This window comes from Epargyreus clarus, unplaced genomic scaffold (genome assembly GCF_041222505.1).
Source record: "Epargyreus clarus isolate Ecla_fem2 unplaced genomic scaffold, WU_Ecla_fem_2.2 ptg000006l, whole genome shotgun sequence".
NCBI lineage: Eukaryota > Metazoa > Arthropoda > Insecta > Lepidoptera > Hesperiidae > Epargyreus > Epargyreus clarus.
The window spans coordinates 8590967-8618922 of record NW_027332214.1 but is presented as its reverse complement, the minus strand read 5'-3'; the positions used below and the strand labels follow the sequence as shown (position 1 = coordinate 8618922).

Here is a 27956-nt window from a genome sequence, read left to right as displayed (position 1 = left end):
GTAAGAGCGATATACTTTTTCGAGGCGTTCCAGCTTAGTCTTAATGGGTAGCGGCGCATCTGTGGTCGACCTCAGATACCAATATCTAATCCTACCTGGGGTTGGTTACAGATGTCCATGGGCAGTAACCATTTACCATGGACTGCATGCTCGTCTGCTACTGCTATATTATAAAAAAATCAGATTTTCGCTAAAGCAACTTTCAAGTTGTTTTAACAAAGATGTTAGTCTACGTAATGGGAAGTGAGCCTAACACTATTATTTACTAGTATTGCAATAGTTACAATTTATGAAGCAACAGAAAAAACATACTAATTATAAAAGCAATGATCCGGATAATTGTAGCACAATAATTACAGCTTTTACGACGTCGTTTGCAATTTGTATAAAAAATGTGAAAAACCCCATAAGAATTCCCATGATACTCGGTCTTGTGTCATTAATATCTACTGGTTTCGATTACATAACCATGGTACTACTTTGGGGGTATCTTGTATCAAAACCTCTTTTTACCGTTGAAATTAAGAAATTGTTAAAGTGAAAATTTCTTTAGCGGCGTTATGCACTTTCTGTGATGGGTAAAAATTTTAACTTCTTTTTTAGATAAAAAGTAAAGCAAGATACTGGAACTAATGCTTTATTAATTATATGTAAAATGATGGCATTAAAAAAAAGAGAATAATTATTATTAAAAAAAAAGACAATCCCACTGAGTTTCTTACCGGATCTTCTCAGTAGAGGTCGCGTTCCGATCCGGTAGTTTAAATATTGTACCTGACAATTTGTAAGTGCCGTCGTTGGCCTATACAAATAAACATATATTTCATTTCATTTCATTTAAACTCGCGTCAGAACACGGGATTGGATTCATAAGACTGTGATCTTTGTTTACGATAGTGCAATAAATGAATATTTTATTTTACAATATAAATGATAGTAATTATACACGGATAATTAGAAATTAAACGAACTTACCTAAGTGAAGTTCCATTTCAATTGTACGAACTGCATAGTCTCGAAATGATAATGTTGACATGTAGTACACCGCCAGTCGCCAGCCTTGTGTCACGTATATTCAGAGCTAAAAACCTCGAATTCAAATAATTTAAAACAATATCCAACCTACTTATAGCGCCCCCTACCGGTAAATGTCATTAAGTTTAGAGATCCTGGGGTCAAGATGTAAGTTCATTAGCTCGATTATTTTACAACATAGATGATATTATGGGTAATACTTATCGTATATAAGTATGGGTGGGTGGGTTATAATATCATTTCGAGACTATGCAGTTCGTACAATTGAAATGGAACTTCACTTAGGTAAGTTCGTTTAATTTCTAATTGTACTTCACTGCATAGTCTCTTCAATGATAATGTTGACATGTAGATGTTTAGAGATTTGTAAAATAACGAGCCTATTAAACAAAATACAAAAACATATAAATCCTACTATTTTTAAAATTCCTAATTTAATATATTATCTATTTAAATATTAATTACAGTTATCAAGTATATGTTTGATGTAACGTCTCTACTACAAAATTGAACTTAGATCTGATCCATTCAGCTATCCTTCTAAGAGGGGTCTTAACTGACACTCATATGTTTAGACGTCAGCGTAGCAGCGTGGTAATGCGTGCTCTCTAATGGTATGTATTGTAAAAAATGATATATCAATGCCATCATCTTCCGTGGTTGATAAAATCTAGAAACTGTCGTCTGGAAGGTCACTGTATTATAAGATTACATAAAAGAAATAAACTTATTCTTGCAACTCTCAAGTGTTACTAGGCCTATCTAGGTAATTTTATTAAGGATGTGCTGGACAAATACTATGATTACTATGAAATAATGGTAATACTAGATTGTTTGAACACTGGTTATAGTAAGGTTTAAATTCATGTGGCAATTTAATATACAATATCTTCCGACAAGCAATTTGGTTAATATACAATAATGTTATTATTATGTTTATGTATACTTTTTAGAAGTCTCGACTCAGATGTAGGCGAATCGGTAGTAATAATGGCATTCACGGGCTTACACCAAGTGAACGTCATAATATATACGATATCTATTGTTTTTATATATTACTTATATATTATTATTGTTTTTTTTTTTTTTTACTATATGAGTAATTACAATAACCAAAAAAAGTAAATAGTATTTTTTCATCATCTCCACTAAATAATATATAATATTTTACACTTAACTCGCTAAAAATATTTATACATCAGATGTAACTATCCCAAGTAATAGCATACTTGGGATATGGAGGATAGAAAACCTAAATATGCATTTTAAGAACAAAAATAATTCTAGATATATATATATATGTATATCAAAATGAAAAGAATATTGTAACCAGTCTACAGATAGATCTAGTTATTTACACTGTTTAGGCCAAAATATTATAAGCACCAGCATCACGTTTTCATTATTGCGTCTAACATTGCTTGTAGAGCAACAAAATCTTGGGATTCGTGTATAGAAACGAAACGCTCCTCGAGGAAGCGAGTAACATACAGGGTAAAGCGTTGACGAAAAACAATTGGATTTAGATCTTTTTTTTTTTTTTTTTTTTTTTTTTTTTTTTTTTTTTTTTTTTAATTCATATGAGACCCAAAATGCAACCCTTCCAAAATGAAAGGTTTATTATTATTATTATTTTTTTTATTTTTTTTTTAATACTATTTTTTAGGACTGTCTGGACCAGTCTGGTACTACCACAAGCTCCCCAACCGTTCAGAGATAATCTTTAACAACAATTATTTTATTAGAAATAAAATGAATATTTCCATTTAAATAGTATAACCTTAGTCATGACATGTAAGTCATACTTCTTGTAGGTTTCCTAGTAAATAAATCTATTTAAAAACCTTCAAAGTGTTAATTCGCAATGTATAATCTTGATTTAGTGATAGCAAATTCATTCTGAAATTATTGAATGTATTAGGGAAATAAAAACATTTTTTGGGTATTCAATAAATCCAATATGTGCCTTGATATTACGGTTAAATGTGGGTATTAAACACCATGCTGTATCTATATGAAATAACTGTGGAGTTGCCTACACGTATTAGGTTTCACCATGTTGAAGATGATTATTGAAAAAATATCTTTAAGCACAAGTAACACTGCATTTAACTTTAAATAGTTGATCGGATTTGTTATTTAAATCAAATAACAAAAATACCGAGAATAATGACCATATGTTACATAACTGATTGTGTCCCGATAATAAAAATAATATGACAACTACCACCTGTAATTATATCTATCTGTAAGAGGGATAGTATTTTGATAAACATTATTAAAATTGTTATATATATATACATATCTTTGCATTTATTGTAATTTTTATTTTTTAATATTATTATTATATATATTTTTTTTTATTTCTTTTCTTTTTATTTCACCCTTGTGTTGATTTTTAATCTTTAATCTAATGGTAAAGCAATTTGATTTTTTATTTATTTCTTGCTTGTATAATACAACCTTAACAGTTGTATTATTTCCAATTATCAAACTATCTTTTAAGTAACCAATAAATCCTAAAGAATGATATAGCTTATTATGTCTATGATCCTAAATTACTAAGTATCGTTATTGTTCCTTGTCCATTATTATGACATTTCAAATAGGAACTATGTTATATAAATATATAACTGACACAATGTCCCTAGATCTTAATCAGTTATGTATGGTCTTGTATCTTTTAAAAGGTTAGTAAAAACATAAATATAGTGTTCTGCTCAAACCAAAGGAAAGAACTTGAAATGCATAGAATTTCCATTTAACCATAGACATGTAAACACTGTTTAAGGTAATCATGAATTAGTATCCAAATATGCTTTCTTGAAAACAATAGTAAGTAGTGAGTGGAATGCCAGGCTTTATTTAAAGCTCAAGATTAAGACCAAGATATTCAATATAAACCAACATCACCATCATCAGGTGTTGGTAAAGTAAAATATTGTAAAAAATTGGTTAAGAGTAAACAATATGTTACCACTGATGTGAGAAGTCTTTCTACACACATACCGAGTATATTTTGAAAAAATCTTCATTCCTTGAGAATAATGAGTTTAAGTGTTTATACAAATAGACTCTTAAAGCTAACCACTTGCAAAGCTTGGGTCAATAGTTATTTGTTACAACTGGTCTTTAAAATTATAATTATAATCGACCACATTGTTAACCACTCACCTAAAAATCTGTTGTGATTGAAGATTTATTCCAAAGGAAACTTCGATCAAGCCTTTCTGTGACACAGGTATTTGTGCATGAGGCTTGTTGTAAGTCAGATAATGACCCTATTTGGTATGAGTATCTCAAACTTTTGGATGAAGTTTATCATAGGATGAAGTGTAAATATCTTCGTTATATTTGTTATTATAAAATATTGTACTATATATATATATATATGAATTGAACAATCATTGTTTCTTAAACCATTTTTCCGATCATTTCTTCCAGTACTTGTACTATGAAATTTCTTCTTATTATTTATTATACATAATAAATGACCAGCACCAGTAATAAGATAATTGATAGCAAATTATCTTTATAAAGGCAAATAATTTAAAATTATTAAGAAACAATCATGTCAAATGCTCGAGAGCAGTAAGCATTCGCCTGATGTGGCATGGCTTTTGACTCTTTACAGCTACAATAGTAACTGCGACTTGTGCAACTTTTAAAGTCTAATCATGTGTTATCCGTCCCACAGTTTCTTAGAGGCTAGTGTTCTTCCTTTAAACTATTTTTTCTTTTAGTCTATCTATCACCATCTAGATAGATAGATAGTTCCTTTAGTAAATTACTCTTTAATATGCTGATCTACCTAGATACCAAATTCTTATGAATGGTTAAACCAAATTTAGGTTCTTCTAGAGTATTACAAAAGGATATAAATTGTCATCTCTATATCCTGTATCATGTACATTATTAATCTGAATGATTCTTCAATAAAATGTTCATTCATTAAAATCATTACATCCACTCGATGGTAATAGTTGTGTCTATCTACTGATTATTAGTATTTTGTTATATGGGTTATTTACCCAATGTAAAGGACATAATACCCTATTAGAATGGGTGAATATCCGTTGTATCCGTCTACTTAATAGTAGTATCTTGTTATAGTTGTTACATAGGTAAATATCCAATATGTAAGGGTCCCTTATTTGAACGGATGAATATCCATTAGGTATATTCTACTCAATAGTAGATTATTTTATGTGAGTAAATACTCAATATAAACAGGTTAGTACCCACGAACGGGGCTAAATAGCACCCTATTTCTTGTAATGTAGGTAAATATCCAATATGTAAGGGTCATAACCTTATTTGAACGGGTGAATACCCATTAGGTATATTCTACTCAATAGTAGATTCTTTTATGTGAGTAAATACTCAGTATAAACGGGTTAGTACCCATGCACGGGGCTAAATAGCACCCTATTTCTATGTTCATAGCTTTATATAAGCGAGATTTATATAAGGATTTAAATAAGCGAGATCACCTAAATAGGTGACAAGCTTAGTTAATGAACATAAGACGTCAAATTCCTTGCTACAGAACAATATGGTAATCTAAAAATCCTTTGCTTGGAAAAATATATATGTAAAAATTTACCTTGTCATTCCTCATTAATATATAAGATTGTCATCTTATCTTTAATAAATGAAAATAATACATTTTCAATTTGCGACGGCATTCGTAATGGCCGCCTAGTACAAGTCTTCAGAATAATTTCGTCAAAATTCTTTACTTTCCATTGTAACTTTTCTGCACAATATATCACACCTACGTCTTTTATAAATTATTAATTGAAATATTTGTTATAAATTAACAATTTTTACTATAAATTACTTATTTTATTTCTTATTTTGAAAAATCATAAATGTACACAGGCTGCACGAAAAACGATAATGACATTTACCGGTAGGGGGCGCTATAAGTAGGTTGGATATTGTTTTAAATTATTTGAATTCGAGGTTTTTAGCTCTGAATATACGTGACACAAGGCTGGCGACTGGCGGTGTACTACATGTCAACATTATCATTGAAGAGACTATGCAGTGAAGTACAATTAAAGCAATTCGTGCAATATTATTCGCTAACCATTCCAAAATACCAAAAATATCAACGTTAATATTCAAGTGTTCACTTCTGCCGGCGCTCCCCGGAGTGCTACCCGTTATTTTTTTTATGCACTTTATGGTATCTAGGGACTGCCAATCTTTATGGTGTTAGAAAAAGTATTATTATATTACTCGGCATTAATATTACATAGAAAGAAAAGGACCGTCGCTTCGATCAAAGTACATATTTGATCAAAGCCCATCGGGTGATTTAGGTTTTGGAGAGCATGGTCTCTTTCATTGATACCTGTTTGATAAACATAATATAGAGTTGATAATACCAATTTATTTTATTAAGGAAAAATTAGCATCTATATAATAGCATCTATAACCATAAAAAAAAATGTGAGCCGTCACGGGACGCCTGGCAGATGTGAAACATCGACATTATTTTGTAAAAGTAATATACAGAAAAGAACATATTGTGATAGGAACTAAATATGTCATAATGATAAAATAAAATATTACGATTTTTTTCCAGATAACGATGACTATTTATTGAATTCGATTGCGCATGGCGTACACACTACTGCATATAGACTGTATATATATACCATCGTATAGCGTGGTAGCGTACGGCATGCGTCGCCACGCCAGAAATCGGTTTTACGTGCGGCTATAGATGTTTCACATCAAAAATTACCCTATAGGTACGCTTCTTAATACCTAAATAGGTACTATGGAAATCTTCAAAAACTTTGTAGAATACGGCTAAATATATCATAATGTTCACATTAATTCTTAAAAGATATCGTAATTGTAGCAACATAAACATACACGACATAAACGACAAAAATCAGTAATGTTCGCAATTTGTGTATTTTATAATCTTACTAATTTTAAAATAGAATCAAACCTTAGCATAATATTACTAATTTTGAAATAGAATCAAACCTTAGCATAAATTAGTTCACAGTTTCCCTTTAAATTGTATTATAAAATAGTAGTAGTTTCGCATCATTTGATACAATGTGCAACACTGAGCAATGAAAATAATGAGTAAATGAGAACCTTCGTCGATTCCTTGAAACAGACTGTGTTATTAAGAATAAATCAAATCACTGCGATATTACGGTTCAAGCAGACTAGCTACTTTTGTGTTCGCGATTACGCGATTCGCGTTTCAGCGATTGCATCGACATTTCACAGGCTTTGTCGTTTAGAGGCGTTCGCACTTCGACTGTATTCATGCTGTATAGCGTTTATTGCGATCAGTCACTGCATTGAGCGTTCAAAAGTAGCTGCGCAGGCTACAAACGCTATATTTGATCGCTGCTTCAAGCTTTTTTACAATATAAGTAGCTAAGGAGCATACAGTCCACCTGATAAGCGAGTACCGCCGGACATGGACATGCCCATGGACATCTATAATCAACCTTATAAGATTCCTAGCCGAGGTTGGCAACAGATGCGCTGCTACCCCTGAGGACTAAGTTGAAACGCTTCGCATAAGTATCCTTACCATACCCTTCAAAGCGGAACACTGCAGCGCTTAACACTACTATCATTAGGGAGAAGTAGGTGCGTCTGAGTTGCCTCCGGAGCCGAACAGAAGATTGCATAAAAACATCTTAATTGTCAATCGCCGAAACCAAAAGTAGCTAGTGTGCAATGGGCCTTACAGTCGAATTATTTTTCACTTATAGGCTAGCTATTTGAATTTAATTTCTGTATAACTGCTGGTTTAAATCCAGCAAATATGTGGCGTGTAATCAATGGTTAGATTGCAGGACCGTTACCGAGAAATACAATAGTACATGTTCGCATGTCGTTATTTTGTGATAAAAAGTACCTAGATTTAATAGTACACTTGTAGTACAAGAAAGAGGTTTGGCGACCTTAATGCTGTTTTGAATAACTTCTCGGTATACTGACTTATATTACTGTCTGCTGATTGCTTTTTAGCCGACTGCAGAGGGTAATGTTGCTCGAGCGTATGTACACACATCTCATTCTTTGGCATGCCGATACGGCTTGACGGTTTTTTTTTTTTTTTTATAATATAAGAGTAGCAGACGAGCATGCAGTCCACCTGATGATAAGTGGCTACTGCCGCCCATGGACATCTGTAATAAACCCCAGATAGGATTAGATATTCCTACCTGAGGTCGGCCACAGATGCGCCGCTACCCCTGAGGACTAAGCTGGAATGCCTCGGAAAAGTCTTTCTCCCTTACCACACCCTTCAAACCGGAACACAGCAGCACCTAACACTGCAGTTATTAGGTAGAAATAGGTGTGGCGGTGGTGCCGCCGGAGTCGAACCACAAAGGGTTCTACCACCTTCACGTAACGATTTTACGTAAGGTGCCATTAGATTCGTCTTAATTGTGTGAGTGGCATAGGCTATATTTCTCCCCGTAAGATAAATTAATTATCAATTAATCTAACGGTGAATTAAAGCATGAGGAAGCCTGCATACCTTAAAAAAAAGTTTTCAAAGGTATCCGTAGTCTACCAATACGCACTTGGCCAGCGCGGTGGACTATGACCTAATCCTTCTCATTCTGAGAGGAGACCCGTGCCCAGCAGTGAGACAGTGACAACCCGATGATGGTGATAACGTACAACAAATTATTTATTAATTTAACGCCTATATCTTTTACCCTAACAAATATTTTGTTATTTTTATTTTTTTTACAGTGCTCCCGAGCGTGCCGTTTTTTCTGGATGAACTAGGGAATAAAGTGGAAAAGAAAATTGGACCCTACCACGACGGAGATACCCTGGTGCTAAGCTGCCTTGTTATCGGAGGTTGGTATTTTTTTATTTCACTAGTTATTTCCACGACTACCTATAGGGTGAATTTTTGAAGTGGACCTTCAGGGCCAAATCCGTAACTGTAAGAAATAGAGAAAAATGCCAATCTAGTTAAAAACTAACACTGCATCATTCGATTTGTTTAACATGTGGCCGCTAAGCGGAAGGATTAATTTTTCAAAAATAACAAAAAAATGTATTTCCTTATTGACAACATAAGGCGTAGTATTTTCATAAGCGTCAAAAAAGAATAATAGTCATTTCATTACACTTATTCAAAGAGATTTATACTACTTAGTTTAAACAAATAAATATTACTTAGGTATTTAGGTCTTTTGACAAATCAAAAGTAATTAAATAATTATATCCATATAAATACAGAAAACTTTAATTAATAAAAACTAAACCAGATATGATATCTTTTAATAATCGAAGTAAAACGACAACATGAGAATATGTCGTCTTCCCGTTTCGTTACGCATGGCGCCATCTATTAGCAATACGTTGTAACTTCAAATACGTCCAGTCCCTTAAGTAAGAACAAAAGGGTAGCGACACATTTGTGGCCGACCTCAGGCTGGAATCTAATAATATCCGAAGTTGATAACAGATGTCCATGGGCGGCAGTAGCCACTTACCATCAGGTGGACTGCATGCTCGTCTGCCACTCCTTATAACAAGAGTAATAAAAAACGACCACGTTACGAGTATTAATTTTCCTTAATTTGGATTACCAAATAAAAAATACATAATATTTTTATTTATATTTGTCTAAATATAAGTTTCAATTTTTACAGCTTAAACTTTATTTTTATCGCAGTTATAAGGCATCAGTAATAATAGTTTGGTAATTTATTATAAAATTATGGTAACGCGTCTCGATGCTAGAAACATGTAGATGTTATCTTAAGGACCTGTTTCCTGTCACGCGGGACACCCGCACGCATGTACCACTGATACGCGTGAAATAACTCACTGCAATCACAAAATAAAAACGAATTTTATTTTGTGCTGCAATCCAGTAACGGACTAAGGACGTCGGAGCCCGGGGCGGAAAGTTGAATGGCGGTCTCCAGTGTAAAAAGATAATTTGATTTTACAATAGACAAATGTATGGTTCGGTGACCTTTTTTACAGATTTCATAGATTGTTTGGTTCCTACCATTTTTTAGCAACTGTGTTTGGAGGCCACCCTTAGCCGCCCCTTAAGACGTTAGAGCTGCAATATCCTTGCGACCGCATCACAAATATGTTAGGACGCAATGTGTACGCATGTGCAAAATTACACACGAGCCAAAATTCTTCTAATATAAATTTTATTGCACAGTATGGAACTATTATAGTTCCTCTTTATAGCCGCCACATTCTGTGCTTTTGTAGCGTATAATAACTATATTAAATATGCCTTACGTGCACAATGAGTTATGTGAGTTATGTACGCAAACAGAATAACTTAACTGGTTGGCTTTACGTCTTTATTCAACAACTAGATTTACAAACTAGTCGCTGACAAAGCTACATCTAGTTAGGATTTGAACAACTAATTAACTTTGTTTATTCAGTAAACAAGTATTACAAAAAAGTTACATAGCAATGTATTTAGTAGTATTTTAATTTACTTTTCGTGCCATTATGATAGGGATTAGTTTATGAGCATCGTATTTTAGACTTATTAAGAACCACGGAGTACATTACCAGATTCCAGGGATGCACGAAGTAATCTAACATTGTATATTTTTACTTCTTTCTTTTAAAGTTTTTTTTTTAAATTTAATTAATGTTCTAGTTCTTCAACATCATGCAGTCTAGTTTTTTATTTTTTAATTATTGTTTAACCTAACGATTAAGCAGTCGTGCTACCTGAAGAAAAGTAGTCAACGCCGCCTATGGACGTTTGCAACACCAGAGGAGTCGCCAATGCATCGCCGGCTTTGGATGAGAGATCTTTTTACACCTTTTTTAAAGAGCCCCATGTCATAGCGCTCCGGGAATACCTCGGAAAGAAGCTCATTCCACATTTTACATGTTCTTGGCAAGGACGCCCTTTACTTTATAAACAGCAGCCAAAGAATACTACAATTAATCGCAAATAGGATTAAAGTCCTATCTAAGTCGGTCACAGTCAAGTTACTACACCTGGACCACATATTTAAGAAAAAAGTATATTTATCAAAAGCGTAATGAGCTTCGAATTTTACTTGCATTAAGTAGATTTTTCATTTAATTACTGTAAAAGGTAAAAATATATTGAAGGAAAGAAATACAGTATTCACATTAAGAGTTACAAGTATATTGTTATAGTCTCCTGTCAGGCAAGATCTTAAGACGCAACGCAATAAAACCAGTCATTAAGCATCTTACAATACAGATATAAAAAACGCACTATAAAATCCGAGAAATGTAGCGTTATTTCCCTAAAATTCCAGTTGTTCGTGTAACGCAGGCTTAAAATTTATTAATGTTCTTGAAATTCCTAGATTCGAGATTTTGCGTTAAGCATTTCGAAGCATTCGAAGCTTGCCGTAATTATTAAGTAGTAGTTGTGCCCCGCGGATTAACCCGCTGTTTCAATAGTGTAAATACTCTCGCCATTTCATAGATTTTATTTCTTGCACGAAACTCTAATTCTTTTCGAAATTCTAAAATAAAATAACCTTATCCTTGTAACATCATTTATCTGGGAGTGAAAATCGGCCCACCCGTTTTGAAGAACCAACTTCACAAAATGAGGAGGTTTCTCAATTCTACCATATGTCTTTTTTATGTTTGTTCGCGGATAACTTCGTCGTTTATGAACCGAACTGGATGATTTTTATTTTGTTGGAAAAAAAGATATTTCCAAAGTAGTTCCATTATAAGAAAATAAGGATCTGATCACCAGAGAAATCGAGGGGAACTTTCAAAAATCGTTAGGGCGACTAGTGCATTTGTAAGATTTTTAGTATGTCATCACTAAAAAAGGTGAAAAAAAAAATTAATTAAAAAATACAATCGACTTCCATGTCACTACAAAGCAAAAATCAACTGAAACAAATTTTGGCTCAGGACATATCTCCGAAGCCGGCGCTCATATTGAACACGCTGTTTACGCCGTTATCCAACGAAATATATTTAGCACCGACTTCAGAACCATGTACCAAACCAACATCCACTTAAGCTACCCTCCACTCTGCAGTGGTATATTTGTTCAATAACGAAATATTTGGTCATATTGTACTTTTCACTGGATGTGGCATTATGAATTGAATACATAATTCTGTTATTGATTGATTGAACTATGATCGAAAGTTATTGATGTCTGACCAAATTACGTTGTCAATACAATCGAATGATTGTTTGTTGAAACTTGTGTTTATAAACTTCTGTGATTGGCTAAAACTCCACGTGATTTAAGCTCGGTCCCGCCTTCAGCGAACACTTTACAATTTCAATATCAGCATCTTTTGTTGCGGATGCGGATGCTGATGCTGATATTTAAAAGAAAGCTGATAATCAGCGGATGCTGATGCTGATGCTGATATTCGCAACAACCCTAGTATGTACGCATGTGTGTCTCATTTTATGGCGCGCCCTACGTTCGATTCGTCTTATTAAGCTATTGCATAGCTTTTATCGCGGGCTTTGAGCGCGGCGACCGAATCGAGAAATTCCGTAACGAAAATAAGTAACACCTTTCAACAACTCGGTTGCCTGGAGACTTGATATCCAACTATCAAGTCTCCAGGCAACCGAGTTGTTGACTGTCAATAGAAAAATATGGATATAATTGAATAAAGTATTATTTTACATTCCTTATTATTTTATTTGATATTGGCGACGAGATGTCGAATGAACTAAAAAACAATAAGGAAATACGAGCCACATTACGTGGGTTAATGAAACGAACCGAAAATTACATTTCGGGAATAGAAAAAATTGACATTGAAGAAATAAATATACGACTGAATTCTTTACAAGAAAATTTGAACAAATTCTACGCGATTCAAGAAAAAATTTAATGGCTTACAGAAGAAAATTTAGAAGAGGAAATAAAATACAGGTACGAATTTGAAGAAATATATACAAAGCTAAAATTTAAATTTTTGAATGTACAAAAAGAAAATAATCGGCTAATACCTGAATGTTCTTTTATATCAGCAAGAGCGGAAGTTTATTTGATAAACTGTTAACTGTCAAGGCACGCTTGAGACGTACACCTAATACAAAAGAGTTATCACCTTATCAGTTAATGTTCGGCAGAGAGGTAAGAACCTATATGCATGCCTTATTTAAGAAATCCGCCCCACTATCCAGATTACATTACAATGCACCGCCAACGCAGGAGTTCGGACAAGGTGATAAGGTACAAGTCCGCAGTTACACCAACCCAAGAGTTAAATGGGAGTTCGGAGTCGTCATCCGAAGATTAGGTAGACTCTATTATGAAGTCAGAACTGAAAATGGCATACTGGTGCGCCGTCACCTTGACCAAATGCTGCCGGCGCCCCTGGTGGTGTAAGTGAAAATAGCGGTGGAGGACTGTTGGATATCAAGTCTCCAGGCAACCGAGTTGTTGACTGTCAATAGAAAAATATGGATATAATTGAATAAAGTATTATTTTACATTCCTTATTATTTTATTTGATAACCTTAATTCGTCAACTTGAACACAGATGGCAGTAATACACATTTTTTTATAATCCGTGCAGAAATCTTAAAATTGCGTGAAGTATATTTTATATTCCCATTATAAAATTCAAAATTATAGTACCATATTATCCAAATAATATGTTTTATCAACATAAGCTATGTTGAATTCTGGATTGATAAAATAACGTAAAAGAGTGTTTGTTATTTTTAAACGTACAATTACAACTGACAGACTTGACAGCACAAAATCAAAACGCCATTATGATTTATGGTACAAATAATATGTGTACAAAGTGTTTTAAATATGAATAAACAAAGTGCATTTATTAATGAAAAATGCGATGTACCTGTAACATTCGGCCAAATGTCACAGGCACATCGCATTGATCCATTTATATTGCTGGTTGTTAATACTTTATGTCACTTATTAAATACTTTTCTATTTTATATTTTAGAATGTTCAGTCTTGCTTGGAGTTATGAAATGTCAGCTGATATTTGCAATGTCTTATATAATGGAGATATGATAAAATAGTGGATAAAGATGTATTAATGTAAATGTTGATGATTATGGAAGAATATATTGTATTTCTGGAATTCCTTCAGAGCGTTTTCATAGCATAAAAAATGCTATGCAATAGCTTTACCGCGGCAGTCTCCGAGTGCCACACGTATTTTTTTTTTTGTTTATATAATAATTATATTTATTAAAAAAAGAAGTACGAACACACAGTCCATTGATGGGCGGTAAATGTCCATTGCCGCTTATTCCATCGGTGTCTGGTTATTAATTCCTTATCGAACAAGGGTTCTACCTAAAGCCGATCACAGATGTTTTGCTACAACCATAGATAAGTATAGATATCTCACCGCCTTCTAATTGAAGGAAGCCATTAAATGGCTCAAACGCTGCTAAACTTAATGGCGTAATTTACGCGGAATAATGCCGACATGTGCAGTTAAGTGGTGCAAAACCACGAAATCGAAAAAAATGTACGGAGAAATCTCGTTTCATTCGTAAATGATCTAAAAACTACATTTCTGAAATATTTCTCAAACACGAAAAAAGATGACAGTGACAATTTCATTGTCAAAACTGGTTACATTATCTTGTTAAGAGTGAGTAATCTTTACTAATCTACGGCTACAAATGAGGACTAATATGGGCGTCTCAAAACACATCCGCAAAATTTGTAGAAGCATTTGATTATAATTAATAATCACTGTTTCCAGGTCGTCCCCCACCACGCATCACGTGGTACTCCGGCGAAGTGCTGGTAGACGCTTCAGACGGGAACAGCGACATCCCTGGCGTGAGAGAGAATGAGCTATACCTCCCTCTCTCTCGCGAGAACACCGCCCCCCTCTCCTGCAGAGCCACGAACACCCAGCTGACAGGACCCATATCAGCTGCGTTGCAGATTGAACTGTTTTGTAAGTGTAAACACACCTTAGGGTTCCGTATCCTTAGGGTATCAACGGAAACAGGTTACTAAGCCTAAGCTGTCTGTCTTTCTATCCGTCTAACAAATTCTTCTTAAGCGTTACACTCTTGTCAGAGCGGTCGTGGTCATTATTTGGTGTTAGTGGCATGCTTAACAAATAGTAAAAAAATATGAAAATAAACAGAGGGTTGTTTTTAGAACTTGTTATCACAACAAGTATAGAGATACATGCATTGTGAAATTTTAAATTGTCTACCGATTACCGTTCGATAGATAATAGATAAACCGAAAAACGTGAAATACTCATATACTAGTGCCTTGTATGGAGAAATATATTTTTAGTATTGGTTGTTATGGTGACTATATTATTACACAATCTGTATAAAAAAACAAGTATATATCTACGATTTAGCTGATAGAGCTCTGTGACAGACGGACAGATAGCGGTGGCTTATTAATAGGGTTCCGTTTTTACCCTTTAAGTACGATAGGGTTCCTTAAGCATTATTGTGTATTCTAAAAAGTAATAGTTCGCAACTGGGATCGCTCTATCTAGTTCAGGGCTCCTAAACGAACTAGTTAGCTATTTTAGTTCGTCTACTCCCAGCTGCTCACCGAACAATTGGGAACTGAAGAACGGATGAACTAAAAGATCTGCCTTTTTTTAATCAATTTGTAGATTTGAATTTTGTAGACTATGTGACAAGATAAAGGAATGCATGAATTAAAATGTTTGAGCGGTAAAAACAGGATATACCTATTGATTCATATAAAATATGACAACATTAGCTCGGTTACCGTCATTTTATCACTAGTTTAGTTAGGAGCTTCTGAACTATGGAGCGGGAAATTGGGGATCTAGTTCGCGTAGTTCATTTGTGGGAGCGCTCTTTCGAACTAGTTCGTTCGCGAATTACATAAGACTACTACTACTACTAAAAAGTGCTATGTTTTTTTTTTTTTTTATAATATAAGAGTAGCAGACGAGCATACAGTCCACCTGATGGTAAGTGGCTACTGCCGCCCATGGACATCTGTAATCAACCCCAGATAGGATTAGATATTCCTACCTGAGGTCGGCCACAGATGCGCCGCTACCCCTGAGGACTAAGTTGGAACGCCTCGGAAAAGTCTGTCTCCCTTACCACACCCTTCAAACCGGAACACAGCAGCGTTTAACACTGCTGTTATTAGGTAGAAATAGGTGTGGCGGTGGTGCCGCCGGAGTCGAACCACAAAGGGTTCTACCACCTTCAAATGTCATGTCTCTTTCCCACTTTCAGTACCGGCCTATAATGTATCAATTCACTGGGTACAAGGCACGATAGAGGACATCTTGCAAGCAGGCAAACCGGCAATAGTCCAGTGTGCTGCGTACGGCTCCTACCCTCCTCCGGAGCTCTCCTGGTGGCTGGATCATCGCCATTTGACGCAGCATAGCAACCAGGTAAGTCGTTCAAGTTTTTTTGTTATGATTTTTTTTTTTTTATAATATAAGAGTAGCAGACGAGCATGCAGTCCACCTGATGGTAAGTGGCTACTGCCGCCCATGGACATCTGTAATCAACCCCAGGTAGGATTAGATATTCCTACCTGAGGTCGGCCACAGATTCGCCGCTACCCCTGAGGACTAAGCTGGAACGCCTCGGAAAAGTCTGTCTCCCTTACCACACCCTTCAAACCGGAACACAGCAGCGCTTAACACTGCTGTTATTAGGTAGAAATAGGTGTGGCGGTAGTGCCGCCGGAGTCGAACCACAAAGGGTTCTACCACCTTTTCAATGATAGTAGGATACGTGGTAGCCTGGTGGTTAAGAAACTCGGTTTTGGTTCGGTGGACTATGGCCTATTCCTTCTCATTCTGAAAGGAGACCTGTGCCCAGTAACTGGACAGTGATGGGTTTATGTAGGAGAAAAGTACAAAACGAGCATGCAGTCCACCAGTAAGTGGTGATTGCCATTTACGAGCATCTGTCATCAGTTCCAGATAATATCAGTCTAACCTGAATTTTGACAGATGCGTTGATACCTGAAAACTAAGTTGGAAAGCCTTGCATAAGTAAGTGCCCATTAGCATAATAATATGCTCATATCAAATCAGAACACAGCAGCGCTTAAGATTATAGTTATTAGGCGGAAATAGGTGTTCCCTTTTTTCACGAGGGGAAACCTTCAAAAGGTACCCGACGACGTGGGAGAGACGCCGGGTTATGTGGGATTTTAACCGAACTAAAACTCTCCCGATGGCCGACCTCAACGCTTGTTGGAGAACTCCGGGATTAGGGCACGCCCTGTAACCCAAAGATTTTGACGGACCTTGACGGATTTTAACATATGAGGTCGTTGGATTCGACTTAACTGTAACGCTGTTTGTCCACTGCACCGTCACCGAGCCGATACCGATAATTAAACACGGCGCCGAAGTAGCGTACACATACATTTACTATGGGATGACGGCGCTCGGGTGACGGACGTGGTGGTAGTGGACAAGCTGCTATAGCAAATGTATGTACGCTACCTCGGCGCCGTCTTAATTATCGGTATCGGCTCGGTGTCGGTGGTTGGTGGACAAACAGCGTAAGAGTGACCGACTAGTAAGCAACCGAGTTTTTCTTTAACAATACTACTAGTTTTATTCTAAACCTCATTTCAGAGTTGGGTGAATTCTACCCGTACCGCCATATCGTTCTTGGAGCTAACACCATCAGTGGCCGACAATGGAGCGACGCTGGCGTGTGTAGCCACAAACACTGTTATGGCGGCGGGGCGCGATTCTAAAGCTGATGTCATTATCTTGAATGTTACATGTAAGTTGTTCAAATACAATAAAATAATAATATCAATGTACAATGGAAATAACAAAAAAATAAAACCGACTTCTATGTTACTACAAAGTAAAAAATAATTGAAATAAATGTTGGTTTAGTACATAGTTGTGAAGTCGGCGCCCAATATGTTTTGTTGGATAACCGCGTAAACAGCGTATCCAATATGAGCGCATTATGCGCATATGAAAAAAAAAATGTACGCGACGAATAGATAATCTCTCTTCATATAGATAATGTATCGTCATATAGGTACCTATATACATTTTTTTATAATATAGGAGTAACAGACGAGCGTGCAGTCCACCTGATGGTAAGTGGCTACTGCCGCCCATTGATATCTGTAATCAATCCCAAATAGGATTAGATATTCCTCCCTGAGGTCGGCCACAGATGCGCCGCTACCCCTAAGGACTAAACTTGAACGCCTCGGAAAAGTATGTCTCCCTTACCACACCCTTTAAATCAGAATACAGCAGCGCTTAACACTGCTGTAATAGGCAGAAATAGGTGTGGCGGTGGTGCCGCCAGAGTCGAACTACAACGGGTTCTACCACCTTCAATATTATAGACATAAATAACCGTATTCATGTAAGCAAGAATGTAAATCAACAAACTTTAATACGATTCCAGATAGCCCGATAGTAGAAGTAGCAAAGGTAGGAGATGGAAGACTGAATGAGGTGGTCGAGCTGGATCCGATGCATTTAGAATGTGAAGTGAGAGCCAACCCACCGGTTGAGAAGTTTACGTGGTACTTTAATGTAAGTTCTTTTCCATGAATTTGGTGATACAAATTCATGTTCTTAACCTACTAGTAAAACGTTGACGCTCCGCGAGGTGAGGTGGTCTGACGTGCAAAGCGTTCCAGGGGCCCTACGACCATCTTTTAAAAACCATAATTCAGGAAAGTTTTATTTCATATTGCATCAACATTATTTTGTTTCGTACCACGACCTACTAAAACAGTTCTGTTTTATTCCCGCCGAGTGATTCTTCTGGGTCTGGATCTGGGTCTTTATGTCATCGTCTTTGTCTGTGTCCATAATACCCAGGAAACAGTGGTTGCCCTTGCGCTGTGTATATTCGAATCCAAACGCAAAGGAAGATATCATAAAAAACTTGACTTATAACTGTAAGTTAATAAAATCCTCAAAGGTAATCTGTGGAGTATGTAGGAAAGTGGATGTGATGGTCTCGTCATTTATTTATTATTACATTTATATGAGCCAATTAACAATAAATGCATAATCACTTATTCATAGCAGGTGAGTATCAAAGACTTACTGTAAGCATACATCACAAAAGTAAAACACAATAATAATAATAAACGAAATTACAGTTTGAATTTACACTCGTATTAATCTATGAAGTGACTAATATATAATCTAGTCCATGATCATCAACCCATTACTGTCCCACAGCTGGGAGTGGTACGGATCTCAAAATGAGAAGGATTAGGCCAAAGTCCATAGACATATAAACAATATGCATTTTATTTTCAAACACTTGAATTTTGTTTAATTGTACACATGTTAAACCTTCCAGGATATGGAAATCAAACCAGACGGTATCTGGGGCTACAATACCTCCTCAAAAGACCTGTTTGTGGAGGAAGCGAGCCGCAAGCACGCCGGCCAGTACTCCTGCTCCGCGAGGAATAGCGTCGGGGAGACCATGGCCGAACATATCAGTATTATTGTTTTCTGTACGTAATATTCGATATTTTTAGGGTTCCGTAACCAAAATGTAAAAGCGGAACCCTATTACTAAGACTTCGCTGTCTGTCCGTCTGTCACAGAGCTCTATCTCTGGAACCGTAATAGATAGAGACTTTTGCAGAGGATATTACGGTGGCCGCTATAACAACAAATATTAAAATAAAATAGCAAATATTTCATTTATAGTCCATTGAAATGTTTCAAATTAAGGACAGAATATTTGTCATGCATTGCATTTGTCAGAAGACGCAATTTTATTTTTGGGACATGTGTGAGGGGTCAATAGAAGCTTAATCTCATGTTTGTGGGGTCGCCACCATTGTTCCTGGGACGCCATTTTGAAATGGACTTTTCGCGATATCTTGGAAACTATGCGTCTTACAAAAAATTGTAAAATCATCATTTGTAGCACAATATTTTGCACTATAAATATATTTATTTAACTTTTTGCCCTAATTTAAAAATTAAAGAAGGTCTAAGCAACGCTCATGTAACATTTTAATAGACTATTAATATAATAGAAACAATTTACATTTAACGTCATTTTTAATTTCAGACCCGCCGGAATGCGCGGAGCACGGCATAACCCTAGTTAAGGAAACGTTAAATTGCAATGTGAGGGCGTTGCCGACCCCCGACACCTACTTCTGGCATGTCCAGCCTTTCGGCATGGACGTGCAGCACTTGACCACAGGGTCCGCGATCCTGCCACTCAGCCAAGTGACTGGTCCTCTAGCGAACACACTCCACGCCAGCTGCGAAGCTGGTAACGGCGTGGCCTCACAAGACAGGCCGTGTAGGAGGAACTTCAGCCTAGAACAACTCAGGCCTCCCACGCCTCAACAGTGCGACCTCGCTTTCGAGTACCAGGAATTTCAAATGAGATGTATACCAGGTAATTTTCTCTTTTTAATTAAAAAAGGAGGTTTTTCAATTCGACCGTATATATGTTGTTTTTTGTTTGTTCGCGGGTATCTTCGTCGTTTTTGAACCGATTTTGAACTTTTTTGTTGGAAAAAATATATTTACAAGATGGTCCCATTATAAGGAAATCAGGAAATCAATCATATTGGACGCTGTGTTATCCAACGAAATATACTGAACGCCAACTTCAGAACTATGTACTAAACCAACATTTGTTTCAATCATTTCTTACTTTGTAGTGGACATGGAAGTCGGCTGTATTTTTTTTGTTAACTTCTTCATAGTATATGACTCCGCCAACAACATAAAAAGACGTAATCGTTAAAATAAGTTAAACAAGGAAAAACTTTTCATTATTCACCTCAATTCTGTGAAAAAACAATATCATATTTTGATTAGTAAAGTAATAAAACGTATAAAAGATCAAATGTTATCACTATGACTAGTTAGATATAATTATTCATTTATATATATAATGATTATTCAATTTCAAACTTGACCAACAAAAATGAAACTGGTATTTACATAAACATTTTAATGCACGTCATTATTATGTATAGCTGATAACAAAACAATTTTATTTAGATAGCCTCCATTCTATTCCAGCTAACCAAATTGGGAGCAATAGTTCAAGTGACGATAAACTAAAATAAAAATTACCGCAAAAGTAAATGTTATCATCTTTCCTTACGAATTTACGTAAATTATATTTACGTACGTAATTAAGGAATTAAATTCATAAGAAAAGGATTGATACCATATACACGTGCAGCGATTTTTTACTCTAAATATAATTTGCGTTACATAAATAGTATTATATACAGGGTGAATTTTTCAAATAGGCCTTCAGGGCCAAATCCGAAACTATAAGTATTAGCGAAAAATGCTGAAAGGTGTCTAGGCTTTTCCTTTAGTTTGTTATTTATCATTACTTCCCAGAATGATTATAAATTCACCCTGTATATACGTTCAATTACAAGGCAGTGAGATATCTTTACTAATCTATGTAATTGGCCAAATGGAAGTCGAACTCGCACACTTAGGTTTCCGTGCTGCTAAATTTTCATTTATTTTTTTATCTTTATTCGTTATTCTAACGACCATAGAAGTTAATGCTTTGTGAAAATTCCAATTGTCTACTTATTTCCCGCAGAGCTCAGTACCCTTGGTGTGAGTTTTTACGTTTTGACTAAAATGGCTGTATTTGTTTTTGTTTACGCATTTCCCATATATTTCCAATACGTTCTGATACAGTCCGCTAGGGGCGCTGATTGGAAATGTATGGGCAACTACGTATACAAATACTAAAACAGTCATTTTTGTAAAAACGTAAAAACTTATACTAAGGGTGCAGATACAGGTCTGTGGCATTTCCGTTCAATAGATAAAGCGAAAAACTTTGAAAAATAGCAGTTCCTTGTATGGCAACCCCAATTATTTTCAAACCGTTATTCATACTCTAGAAATTCAAATGTCTATGTATTACATACATATATTTTACCGCTTTAACTTACCTACAGAAAAATAAAAAGTAGCACAAACCCTATAATATATTATATATCTTATTAAGGTTCCGTAAAAGGGTAAAAACGTAACCCTATTACTAAGACTTCGCCGTCTGTCCGTCAGTCACAGGGCTCTATCTCTGACACCGTAATAGATAGACACGTGAATTTTTACAGAGGATGCATAAAGGTGACCGCTATAACAACAAATAGGTACCAAAAATAAAATAAAGTTGAATATTACAGGGGGTCTCCATACAACAAACCGGTATTTTTCGTCATTTCGCGATCTAACTGTTAAAAAGTACTAGAACGATAGTTGAAATTTTTACAATTCGTTTACTACTATAACTGCTATTATAATAAATACAAATAAGAACGATAAAACATATTTTGATATGGTTATTTTATAAAAATTAGTAAGATATAATGAATGTGGTAGTACGGAAGCTACCATGTGCGAGTTCGACTCGTACTTGGCGAATTATTTACTATATTTCTTTGTAATAATTACATTGAATAATTACTTTTATAAGTAATGATACTTCGCCACCTTGAAATTGAATGAAGCCACTAAAAGGCTGATTTGTCAGCTATTTGTCATGTGTTTTTTTTAATTCTTGACAAATAAAAAACATTTTAGAGGAAATTTACGAATAAATAAGTAATACTGCGTAATTTACATAGTAAATAAATAAGTATTTCATATATTTTAGGGACATTTCAGCACGGAGACTTGACGAAACTTTTTTACGCAACTATTTCAATTCTCAAAACTGGTTACATTTTCTTGTTAGGAGTGAGTATTACTAATCAATGATTGAATACTACTCTTTCTAGTGGAAAACGCGACGTACTACGAAGTATCCGTGTGGCGCATGTCGACATCAAATGCTTCGTTGCTCTTAGAACGTCGTGGGTCCATGGGTTACGGGACCAGCCAGCCGTTGGCACAAGGCGGCGGGAGTCCCTGGCTCGTGAGAGGTCCCCTGGGAAGACTAAAAGCTGGTGATGAGGCAGGAGCCTCCGCTTGCAACAGATACGGATGCTCCAGAGCTCTTCTCTTGAGGCCAACGGAAAATTTACTGGAAATTGCATCACCACCTTGGTGGCATTGTAAGTATAGTTTTCGATTTTTTCAATACTATAGAAACTCAGTACCGTTTTGGTCAAAATGTAGTAGCAGTGATAGCCTAGTGGTTAAAAAACTCGGCCTCTCGATCGAGGGGTCTGAGGTTCAAATCCCAGGCACGAACCTCTGATTTTTCAAAGTTTTGTGCGTATTAGAAATTAATGATCACTTGTTAAACGGTGAAGGAAAACATCGTGAGGAAACCTGCATACATGAAAGATTTATGAAAAAAATCTCAAATGTAAGTGAAGTCTACCAATACGCACTTGGCCAGCGTCGTGGACTATGGCCTAATCCTTCTCATTATGGGAGACGACCCGTGCCCAGCAGTGAGACAGTAATGGGTTGTTGATGATTTGTCAAAATAGAACAAAGTGTTTTATAGTACAGACTACTATAAACGTAGCAAATGGGCCTGCAGTCCTGGTAGTAAAAAACAACTGCCGGCCAGAAACATCTGTAATCACTCGTATATAAGGCTAGTCTTACCTGGGGTCGGCATAAATTTGTTTCTATCCTCAAGGGCTAATTTGAAAGAAAATAAGTATGTCTTTCACTACACCTTTAAACCAGAAGACAGTAGCGCTTAACATCAGGCAGAAATAGGTGGCAGTGATGCCTACGGAGTCGAACCACAAAGTGTTTAACCACCTTTAGAGATTTGAAATGTTTAAAACAGGGCTGCCCTTAAGCCACATAAAAGAGTTTAATCTTTCAACTGAGAAGCAGAAAACAGAAGTTTTCTGATAGAAAATCTAGTCACTCTGCATCCGTGTAATTTATCGTCGCTTGCGCTTCGTATACCTTGCATTTAACAAAACTAACCACATTGTAAATCTTTAGTAATGTGAATATAACATTTAAGATTATGATAAAATATTTGTATGCACGCCGAATATTGTACTTAATTGTAAGATTAGATAAGTTCTTGATAATTCTTTTGAGAATAAAGATTCGAATTTAAACCGAAACCGAAACCGAAAATCCCATCATAAGAGGACCAGCAGTCAATCTGCAATTATATTATTAATATTTTAAAATCTTGTCGTTTCAGTCCTCCTGGAAAAAGACGTGGGTATCTCCGTCGGCGCAGTGGTCCTGGTGGCGGTGTTCCTGATCTCCACAACGCTGGTGGTGAGGCTCGCTCGACGGTCCAGAAGCAAGCCAGTCCCGGTCATCCAGGTGTTACAGCTGGATGACGTCGCAAGAGATTACCTGGATACTATTGGAGGTGGGTCCTTGCATAGTTTAAGTTTTTTTTTATATACAATAGGATTAGACGGGCATGCACTCCACCTGGTAAGTGGTCACTGCCGCCCATGGACATCTGTTATCAACCCCAGATAGGATTAGATATTCCTACCTGAGATCGGCCACTAGCTCGACGGTCCAGGAGCAAGCCAGTCCCGGTCATCCAGGTGCTGCAGCTGGATGACGTCGCAAGTGATTACCTAGATACTATAAGAGGTTATCTTTACATAGTCTTGAGTTATTTTTTACAATATTTTTAAATTACGAAAATACAGATAAGTCAAAAATCATTAAAATGCTGTTAGGCCACTCTGGTTCTAGCGGCGGTTCTCACGGACATGCAGTCCACCTGGTAAGTGGTCACTGCCGCCCACGGACATCTGTAATCAACCCCAGATAGGATTAGATATTCCTACCTGAGGTCAGCTACAGACGTGCCGCTACCACTGAGGAGTAAGCTGGAACGCCTCGGAAAAGTATGTCTCCCTTACCACGCCCTTCAAACCAAAACACAGCAGCGCTTAACGCAATTTGTCACATAACATTATTTCCCAGAAATTGATCCTTATGAGCGACACTATCAGATAGTGGAATAATATAAAGAGTGTATTTTTTTAAAATGAACTCGTTTATTTCCCGGTTAAGGAAAAGCGTAATTTAAAAAACTAATACTGCAGTTTTAGTTTTTATCAAAATCGGCCCCGTAACTCCTTTCAGCATTTTTCGCTAATCCTTATAGTTTCTGATTTAGTCATGAAGGCCTATTTGAAAAATTCACCCTGTATATCGTAATCTTGCAGAGCACAAAGTCCACGCGTCTTGCAGCATCAGATCGTGTAGCAGCGGGTACTCGGACGGCTCCGGGGAGTCCGCGCCCGCAGTGGACCGCCGCCGCAAGCCGCGCCCCACCTGGGACACCTGGGACCCGCCGCCGCCAGACGTCACCCTAACCTTACACAGAGAGAGCGAAGTTTGAAGGCTATTGGGCTCATTTGTAGCGTGATCTTGTGCAGTGATAGCCTAGTGGTTAAGAAACTCGGCTTCTCGAGGGTCCGAGGTTCACCTGGGACACCTGGGACCCGCCGCCGCCAGACGTCACCCTAACCTTACACAGAGAAAGCGAAGTTTGAAGGCTGTTGGGCTCATTTGTAGCGTGATCTTGTACAGTGATAGCCTAGTAGTTAAGAAACTCGGCCTAACGATCGAGGGGTCCGAGGTTGACCTGGGACACCTGGGACCCGCCGCCGCCAGACGTCACCCTAACCTCACACAGAGAAAGGGAAGTTTGAAGGCTGTTGGTTTCATTTGTAGCGTGATCTTGTGCAGTGATAGCCTAGTGATAAAGTCGGCCTCTCGAGGGGCCGAGGTTCAAATCCAGGCACCCCTGATTTTTCAAAAGTTATGTGCGTATTAGAAATTAATTATCACTTGCTTAAACGGTGAAGGAAAATCGTGAGGAAACCTGCATACCTGAGAGATTTATAATAAAAAAAAATCCTCAAAGGTATGTAAAGTCTACCAATACGCACTTGGCCTGCGCGGTGGACTATGGCTTAATCCTTCTCATTCTGAAAACAGACCCGTGCCCAGCAGTGCGACAGTAATGGATTGATGATGATGATCTTGTGGCCAGTAATGAAAATTATGCTTGTAGAACTCTGCGGTTCGACTCCAGCGGCAACACCGCCACACCTGCCTTAACAGCAGTGTTAAGCGCTGTGGTCTATTTTGAAGGGTGTGGTAAGGGAGACCTACTTTTCCAAGGTATTCCTGTGTCCACAGGGGTAGTGGAATCTGCGGTCGACCGCAAGTAGGAATCTTATCTTATCTGGTGTTTAATATTGATGTCCCAGGCGACAGTCGCTACTACTAGCATGAATTGGACTGCACGCTCCTATATTATAAAAAAAATACTTTATAAAAAATGGATGAATTTTTCAACTGGGCATTTCGCTATTCGTGATAGATCCTTAAGGAATTGCCTATCAATGCCCAGTTGAAAAAGCCACCCAGTTAAAAAGGTTCCGGGTTCGATTCCCGGTCAGAGATACATAAATGATGAATTGAGATATCTCGACGGTCCCAACGTATAAAGCGACATGTCAAAAATTGCAATTTTTTTTATTGCATATACGGCTTTGGATTGTCCATACGCGTATGCCTATATAAGATTTTTCTTTAAATATGATGTATTTTACTAGATTTACCATTCGTATAGGAGAACAAATATAACATTTACAGGAAATAGGTGTCGTAAATGCGGATATCTATACTTATCGCTTTGTACGATGTCTTAAAAAGCGCGCCACTCGGCATGAACGCGGTCATGTTTAACTTAACATCACGTCTAAAAAGCACATTTTCCGCTATAAATAATAAGTAAGAACAAAAAAAATGTTATTGTTTTTCTAACCTACAAAAGTAAGATATCAATGTAAAATCTGAGCAAGATATCAATACCGTTTTCATGTTTCCTACGTATAAAGTTGTATCTCAGACTTGTCTGGCATACTTTTATTTGCCTTTTCACGTAGAAACAGTAATCTGTTAGTTTTACTGGTAAATATAAAAAAAAAACAATATTTAAAAATAATACTACAAAATTTCGAAAGCTATAACAACATTATAAAAAAAATATTCTTAGAATTGTATAGAGAATTATTTCTAGAGTGGTTTGAACATTAATTACGCTCTCCTGTAAACCTACGTTTGTGACATGTCGCTTTATACGTAGAGACCGTCGATCTGTTTGTTCTAGGTCTGCTGTTTGTCCATTTGCCTTTGTGCGTGTCTTTCGCACCCACGAAATAGGGACACCTAGTCAAGAAAGCGTCTTCATCTTTCTTATTAAAAAATCTATTTCTACACATCTAACAAAAATAAGATTTACTTCATAGTTTGAAATAATCAAGACTTACATATAAACTTTATTCATAAGTGGCATCACTGACTCATGACTCCATACAAATTTGCCCAGTCTCCTTTATTCTGTAAATTATTTAGTTTTAAGTCGCTAGGATGTATTATACTTGATAAGATTTTAACGAAGTTAAATAATGAAAATTAATTACAAAGCTACAAAGATTGTTAAATACATGAATAAATGCCAGATTTGTTGAAAACGGGAAGCCGCACTGCCAAACTGAATGTAATTATGCTTTAATTGTAAAGACGTCTTCATTAAAACGCTAAACAGATGATATATGTCATTATTATTAAACCTTTTTTTACGAATGGGAAACCTTCAAAAGGTACCCGACGCCATGGGAGTGACGCCGGGTTATATGGGACTTTTACCGCACTAATACCTCCCCGGTGGCCGTCCTCGGCGCTGTGTAGAGGACTCCGGGATCTCTAAAGGAACGCAACCGGAGTCCTCTTAGCGCATTGCACCGTCGGGCTCCGCCCAGGTGAGCTAGTCGCTCGCCACACCGTCTGGTGTGCACAACAGTATGCGACCACACAGACCGCCGTCCTTCCCGGGGTCGTGTCCGAGGGGTTCGAGCTCCCACTCTTGCCACCCGCAACCCCGGAGCCCCGTTTTAGTCCTATCCCCCCCTCGTCCCTAGAGATTAAAAAGCCTCTTACACAACCCTACGTGACCTAAATGGTCTT

The 27956-nt window shown here is 36.7% G+C and overlaps 1 protein-coding gene across 2 annotated transcripts in view; it reads left to right on the top strand.

The window, feature by feature from the left end:
• The window catches only part of LOC140742912 (B-cell receptor CD22), a 168684-nt gene extending 141143 nt beyond the window's left edge, over positions 1 to 27541 (top strand). For both annotated transcript variants that reach the window (XM_073073982.1, XM_073073981.1), the window contains 10 exons: positions 8794 to 8904; positions 14772 to 14972; positions 16267 to 16430; positions 17637 to 17790; positions 18442 to 18572; positions 19357 to 19516; positions 20086 to 20424; positions 22799 to 23074; positions 24145 to 24321; positions 25142 to 27541. In XM_073073982.1, the coding sequence (XP_072930083.1) occupies positions 8794 to 8904; positions 14772 to 14972; positions 16267 to 16430; positions 17637 to 17790; positions 18442 to 18572; positions 19357 to 19516; positions 20086 to 20424; positions 22799 to 23074; positions 24145 to 24321; positions 25142 to 25317 (1889 nt within the window). In that variant the 3' untranslated portion in view covers positions 25318 to 27541. The remainder of the gene's footprint in view (positions 1 to 8793; positions 8905 to 14771; positions 14973 to 16266; positions 16431 to 17636; positions 17791 to 18441; positions 18573 to 19356; positions 19517 to 20085; positions 20425 to 22798; positions 23075 to 24144; positions 24322 to 25141) is intronic.
• The last annotated feature ends 415 nt before the right edge of the window (positions 27542 to 27956 follow it).